At 43.2% G+C, this 7,357-nt stretch overlaps 1 protein-coding gene across 1 annotated transcript; it reads right to left on the bottom strand.

Annotated features, from left to right (window-relative positions):
- SDE2 (SDE2 telomere maintenance homolog) lies at nt 1–7,146 on the bottom strand. The gene is made up of 7 exons (XM_059469374.1): nt 6,910–7,146; nt 5,581–5,698; nt 4,885–4,996; nt 4,107–4,276; nt 2,687–2,798; nt 1,689–2,085; nt 1–290 (listed from the first exon to the last, which is right to left on the bottom strand). The coding sequence occupies exons 1-7, from the start codon at nt 7,033–7,035 to the stop codon at nt 72–74; spliced, it is 1,254 nt and encodes a 417-aa protein (XP_059325357.1). The 5' UTR covers nt 7,036–7,146; the 3' UTR covers nt 1–71.
- Between the last annotated feature and the right edge of the window lie 211 nt (nt 7,147–7,357).

Genomic DNA, 7,357 nt, shown 5'->3' with positions numbered 1-7,357 from the left:
TGAAAGGATACAAAGAGCTTTTATTTAATGACATCAAATACACATGCAAAAAAAGGTAAATATTCCCAAATCTAACCAGAGGCTTTCCCTTTAGGGGGCTTTGCAAATAAGGATGGCTTGATCTGGTCTCTAGACAGACCTCTCACTGAAAAAAGCCTTGCTGCTCTTTCCTTCAAAGTGCCTCCACATTTCAGTCCCAAAGACATCAATCCCATCTTCAGCTTCTCTAAACCCAGGGCTTCCAGCTCAGCAGCAGAGTTGAAGGCCAGCAGGTCTATTGGTTCTACCTCCTGAAGAGAGAAAAACAATTGAGGAAAACATTCAAGAAAAACAGGAGTTCAAGAAGCAGTTGGACAATGCTTTCAGGTACATGGTATGATTCTTGGGGCTGTCCTGTGCAGGGCCAGGAGCTGCACTTTTGACTCTTGTGGGTCCCTTAGACCTCAGAAGATTCAAAACTGAATGAAAAACATCAGCTTGCAATCTTGCCAGCAGTTCAGTAGCTTAACCTTGGCTTCCAGAGGCACAGCAAAGCTGACAGCCCCTTTTTAGCCTGATGCAGAATATAACCAATACACCTCCAGAAGGAGCAGGAAGGAGGATAAAAGTTATTTCTAATGCAGTTATGCTGTAATTAAAGAAATTTATTAAGAAGCATCTCTTTTTAGTAAGATTAACCCCAAAAAAACAAGTTGTGAAGATCACATCTCATCCTGCCAGTAAAAAAAAATGTGGGTTAAAATTTCACCTTCAAAGGAAATTGGTATTTTTGCCAATTGACTGAAAGTAAAAAGGACCCCTGCAGACAGTCTAGTTCAATCCAGAGCCTTGTCTACAAAAGACCATGGAATAGATGGGATAATTCAAATGCTGGAATTTACTAACACACTATAAAGGACACCAAAATCTAAGCCCATTTTGTTCAATATTTAAATGCACATACTGCTCTTATAGTCTGTACCCAGAGCAAAGAATAACAGCAGTGGGAATGAGAGAACTCCCCTTATGCACTTGGCAAAAACAATTCCTGCCAGTAAAATCAGAGCCTTTGTCCTGCTAAGCATACAAAAACCCAACTGGTTACCTCATTATTCTCACCCTACTTCTAAAAAAGAAAAAAAAAAAAGGAAAAATTCATCAAGGACTACTATAAAAATATTTCCACCTGCAATAACAATCTGCCACAGCATTGGTGGAGTTTCCTGTTCTAGGAATAGAAAGTCTCACAAATACTGAGCAAAAGGTAAACAGTGAAGAATGGTAAACATCCTGTTTAAAACTTGCCAGCTCTAATAGTACAGTAGATGACAAAGTTCTAATTGATCAGATTACATCCTTGGTCTTTTCCCCACTGAACAGTAATGAACTTTCACACATCAGAGTTCATTTGTTGCCAGTGGCAGACTTTACACCCAAGGTGAAAAAAGGCAGAAAATCCCAGTAACTCCCTAGCCTGAAAAAAGAGCTACACTTTTTTTTTATTGCTAGAGTAAGCCCAGATTCATTATCCCCACAAATCTGTAACAGTAATATTATGCAAGGACCCATAAAGCAGAAGTATTGGCTGCCAAGTATCAGTTGGGCTTTCATCAATCCAGTGGGAAAAGCTACATTGCTGGAGCTTGTTTGCTTCTTCAGCTCTAAAAGCAGCTGAAGACACACCACATTTTGTCCTGCTTCATACTTACTGTGCTCTGGGACTGATTTGTTTCCTGTGCCTTAGCAGGAACATTTTCTTGCTCTTCTTTCTGAGCTTGAGTCACTCCATTCTTTCCTTGGGTGTCTTCCTTTGGGGCCTCTGTCATTTTGCTGTTTTCTTCAGACAGAATTCCAGCCTGCCCACCTGTGCACACCTCTCCTTGCAGATCTCCTCCAGGACCTTCAGGCTGCTCCAGTGGTTTCTCACTTGCACTGGTAGATGGACTGTCCTCTGCTGAAGCCACAGAGCTGCTTGAACACTCATCTGAATTCCCAACACTTCCATTAGCACTGCTGCCTGATGGACAACTTCTGTCAGATGTACAAGGGGAGTCATCCTTATTGTCATCCTCACAGCCTGAGCCCGAGGCCTCATCCAACCCTGGCCTGGCACAGGGAATATGTTACAAATTAACATGCATCTATCTTCACTTTTTGTCTTTTAAATAATTTTTTTTTAATTGCCACATTTCTCTTTCCAAAACCATCTTCAGAGAGATATAAGGAGCTACTCCAGCAGCTATTTAGGTTAGTTTAGTTAATGGAAGAACTATCAATATTGAAAGGAGCTACAAATGCCCAAAACAGGTATTACAGCATTCCCAATACAGAAATGACTGGAATCTTTGACTTCTCTTCCATGTTACATCAGATGAAAGATGCTAGGGGAGAAAACCAATCTTGTTAGGTTCATTGTAAATTATAATTAATTTATGAAGAAAAGGATAATAGGAAGTAGTAGAATATAATCATTTAGAAGGGGTGGGGGAAAAAAGTGTCTGTTTTTGCAAATGAAGTTTGTCTGCTCCACCTGGGACGGAATTATAGGAATGCAGAAATGTTTACTTTCAGTTCTTTGATTTAATCAGTTCACTTTTCTTATTTCAAGACTACATCTCAGACTAGACTCTGCTTACTAGTATGTATCTACCTTTACATCCTTTTTAAGGCTTAAGGCTGAAATATAAAAACAAGGTATAACTCTTACCAAGGACACTTTCTCTTTTCAGATTTTGTTTCGCTCTTCCCAGGCTCACCCGGACGTTTCCGACTCTTGCCACTTTCTGATGACACTGCTTTGCTGGCAATGACCTGCAAGCCTTCAAAACAAATTTGAAAGTGAACTTCATCAGGGCACAATTAATGTCTGGTGTAAATTCTACTTGTCTTCTCACTTCAGATGCAATTTAAAACACTAGTGGAAAGAATCACTATTGGTAACAGACTCAAAGATTGAACATAAACTGAGTAGCAGCAAAAGCTTTCCTACATGGATTTAGTAAGGCACAAAGTCAATTAAAATTGGATTCCTGAACTGAACTATCAGGTTCTTCATCCCATTCAGCCTCAAGTTTCACTATCTAGCTGACAGCAAGAGAACAACATAGGGATAAACAAAGTAACTATAAAGACCAGGAAGTGAAACAAGGTATTCTGCAGCTGGATCCAATATCTAGCTTTTATGTACAACCTCTTTATAGTTCCACTGGGTAACTCTTACAGCTCAACTAGCAACACCACCTTCACAGAATCTGGCTCTTAATCTCAATCTTAAACTCAGAAGCTGGCTAGGTGACCTAGCTAGCAAGGTGAAGCATCACTTGTATCATGTCATGCAGTTCAGTGTGTGAAAAATGCGTATTTTATGATTGGCTTTTTGCAAATATTGAAATTATTATTGTACGTGTTATGTTAGAAAGTTATGCTGCATTAATGCTCTTAAGTAGTGTGTTAATATAGTTTTAGGTTATAACATAATGTTAAAATAGAAACTATGCTATGTAGGACACCTTTTTTTCTAAAGAAAGGAGTGGCACTGAGATAGCAGCCACAGGACACCGAAATCTTTCAGAGAAAGGGAATTTATTGCTCCATTATCAGAAGAAATGAACTTCTTCCTGCCTCACTCAGCCCTGAAGACACAGTCAGGATTCAGAGGAAGGAGCTGACACTGACCAGACAGAATCCTGTGTTTGAATGGAATTTATGCATCATGTATGAGGTGTATGAATATGCAACAGGCTGTTGCTTTTAAGGGTTAATCCTCTGTTAACGTGGGTCCTTTTACTTGTTTACTTTGCCCAGAAAGAGGCACCCGGTCTATCCGTAACTCTTTGTTTCTATTGTCTCATAGTGTCCTAATTCAAATTGTCCAAATTTTTATTACTCTAATTGTATTACTATTTTTATAACCATTTTATTACTATTAAATTTTAAAATTTTAAAAACAACTGATTGGCATTTTTCACAAGTGGAATTTAACAGACACTGCAGACAAAGAGGAAAAATTAAATTTCAGCAAATTTCGCTGAAATTTAAGATTTAAGTGAAAAAAACCCAATTCTTGTTTAAATTTTCCTACTGGAGTGAGGCTAGAGAGGCTCTCGGCGTGCAGTGTGCCTCCGTACCGATGCGCAGCGACTCCTCCTGGCGCTCGGCCATCTCTCGGTACTGCCGCTCGTACTCGGGGTCGGTGAACGTGTGCCGCGGCTCCGCCAGCTTCCGCTGCAGCCGCTCCAGCCGCCGCTGCTCCTTCTCCGCCTCCCGCTCCGCCTGCTTCTTCACCCACTCCGCCATCCTGCGGCGACACCGCCCCACATCAGCACCGCGGAGCGCGCCCACCCGGCCAGGCTGGCAGGCAAAGGGAAAAGGGAACAGCGCCCAGAGAAATGACAGCACCCAGGGGAATGACTGAGGAAACTGCCAGAGACTCTGCTACAGAGAGGAGAGCAGGGTTGAGGGAAGCATTGGGAAATGACAACAACACCCAGCAGAATGATTGAGGAAACTGCCAGAGACTCTGCTACAGAGAGGAGAGCAGGGTTTATTTTGAAAACCAAAAACAGCAGTCAAGTTCACACATCCCCCAAGAGTGTGGTCTTGCAGCTTCAGAGAGAACTGTGAGAACTGCACACAGGGAATTGTGAATCTGCACCGAGAGGTGTGGAACAGTCTCTCAGACTCAGGCTGCAGTAAAATCACATCTGGTTTTGTAATAACAGAATTACAGTCAGGAAAGCCCTGCTGGCTTCCAGTCCATCTGCACTCAGGATTTCACTTCTGCTCTTTTTAGTACTCAAAACACCATTTCATTGCTACAACAGGCAGTCACTTGATCTCTTTTGTTAACAGTGAGCTACAGGATGAGGTTATTTTACAATTTCAGCCTCTGAGGAAATGCCTTACGCTTTCTCGTGATTGACATCCCTCAGTCTCCTCCCACTGAGATCCCGACACGCCTCTCTGTTCGTGGTCTTCTCAATCTGAGCACCCAGGGCTCGCAGCATCGACCCAAACCCTTCCAGAGGAAAAAAATAAACAGGAATTAGCTACACAGAAACATCTTGTCAATGTGAGGAGTCCAGCTTAGGTTGAATTCTGAGATCTTGGCATTTATATATATATGGTTTTTAAATAATAGAATATAAAGTCGCTACTGAGATCTTGGCATTTATATATATATATATATGTTTTTAAATAATAGAAGATAAAGTCAATTAGGGCACATAACACACTCAAATCACAGACTATTTGTACCTGAACTGTTTGTCCTAAGTGATCACTGAATGAAATGTGGCAGCCTAAGGTGACAGGTCCTTTTCAACACAGTTTCAACTCTGAAGTCACTTTGGTACATGCTACAGACTTCTACCAACACAGATAAGCTGAAAAGGGATGTGAGGAAGATCTGGACTTCATCTTCCATGGTCAATGCTCAGCTTTGCACAAACACTTGGATTTTAGTTCAGAGACTTTGTATCAGTCATACACACAAGAGGTCTGCCAGAATCTGAGGACTCCTGCTATCAGCACAGACTATGGCACAGTAGCAGTTTTTTAACCTAAGAATCTAATCACCAAGAAGCAGAATAAACAACAAACCTCCTTTTCCAGCACAGAGCCTTGGCTCCAGGCTATAAACAACTCCACTCTGCAACTCATCTTCATCGCTGACCAGTCGCCCATTGCACTTCACATACAAGCTTTCTTCTGGGATGTTCTAAAAAAAAGGAGCAAAACTGAGTCAGATCATTGAGCCAGAAAAATGAAACATTCTGACAAAGAAAATGATCAAGCAGTTGTGTTTTCTTCCTTCCAGAGAAGCAAAAATAAAATCAAACAATCTGAAAAGCATGAACACTCTCTAACAGTGCTTGTTTTAATTCCTGGTTACCAAAGGACTGGATACAGTCTAAATCAGCTTGCAAATATGAATGCAGAAAAACTACAATGGGAAAAAATCACAAACAACCTGTGATGATCTGACCATAACCTTCATTCCCTGTCCTCCAGTGCCAGTAGCGGGAAGGAGATAAGGGGAGAGAAAGAAAGAGTGAGGGGAGGAGGGAAGGCGTTTTTAGGATTTCTTTTACCTCTCATAATCCTGCCCTGACTTTGACTGGTAATAAATGAAGTCCATTTCCCCAAGTCAAGTCTGTTTTGCCTGTGATGCTGACTGTTGAGAGATCTCCCTGTCCTTATCTCAACCTTTGACCCCTTTTGTTACATATATATATTACACACATATATATATAAATACATATACACACATATATATGAAACATATATATTTTTCTCTCTCCTGCCCAGCTGAGAAGAGGAAGGAGAGAGTGCCTGGAGTCCTGCCAGGGTCAGCTCACCTGTGTTTACATATAGACACACACACATACACATATATAGATATGTGTGTATATATATGTGTATATATATGTGTGTGTATACATATGCATATATATATGTGTGTATATATATGTACATATATACACACATATATGTATAAATTTATATATACACACACATATATACATATATATGTATATATGTGTGCGTATATATATGTACATATATACACACATATATGTATAAATTTATATATATACACACATATATATGTGTGTATATATATGTATAGGTATATATACACATATATATGTATATATACATATATATATATACACATAGACATACACATACATATATACATATGTATACACACGCACATATATATAACACGTTGATAAAAGGCTACAGGGCTCTCTTACAGCAAACCCTGCTGCGAAGCGAAGCGACAGCACCGAAAGCAAGGCGCGCACAGGTGCGGATCGCGGCTCCGCGGGTGCGGGCGGCCTGCGCAGCGCCGCCGGCACCGGAAGCGCAGCGCCTCCCGAGGCCGGAGGGCCCCACACCGCTCCCCGCCGCCCCGGCACTCACCAGCTCCCGGGCGCGGTGGCGGCGGAGGCAGAGCACGGAGCCGCCCCCGGGGGGCAGCGGCAGCGGCCGCACCCGCGGCCCCAGCGGGTCCCGCACCCACAGCGAGTCCGGTCCCGGCGCCGCCATCGCTGCGGCCCCGGCGCTCACGTGACGCGGAGGAGGGCGGGGCGATGCGGCCGCGGCCGCTCCCCCTCAGCCCCGCCCGGCGCCTCCCGGCCCGTTTTTATCGCATTTTACAGTTCGCGGTTCCTTATGCGAACGGTTCAAGGCCAATCCAAGGAGCCCCGCCGTTCTAATCCGCGGGATTCGTGCAGCCCGGCGGGTTGTGCAGCCTTTCCCAAGCCCGTCACGGGCGGAGCCGCGCCGTAGCTCCCTCCGGCGGCGGAGGGAGAGCGGGGAGGGAGCGCTCGCGCCCCCTCAGGGCCGGGCCGGGGTCACCGCCGAGCGC

The sequence above is a fragment of the Ammospiza nelsoni genome, chromosome 3 (genome assembly GCF_027579445.1).
Source record: "Ammospiza nelsoni isolate bAmmNel1 chromosome 3, bAmmNel1.pri, whole genome shotgun sequence".
In the NCBI taxonomy this organism is placed as follows: domain Eukaryota; kingdom Metazoa; phylum Chordata; class Aves; order Passeriformes; family Passerellidae; genus Ammospiza; species Ammospiza nelsoni.
This window is presented reverse-complemented; position numbering and strand designations above follow the sequence as displayed.

Bases quoted from the DNA above. Each gene is read 5' to 3' on its own strand.
- SDE2 (XM_059469374.1), bottom strand. From the start codon at position 7,035: ATGGCGGCGCCGGGACCGGACTCGCTGTGGGTGCGGGACCCGCTGGGG. The intron at 5,699-6,909 runs GTGAGTGCCGGG...CCTTTTTTTTAG, and splicing joins GCCACCGCGCCCGGGAGCTG to AACATCCCAGAAGAAAGCTT. The intron at 4,277-4,884 runs GTAAGGCATTTC...GTGTCGCCGCAG, and splicing joins GATGTCAATCACGAGAAAGC to GATGGCGGAGTGGGTGAAGA.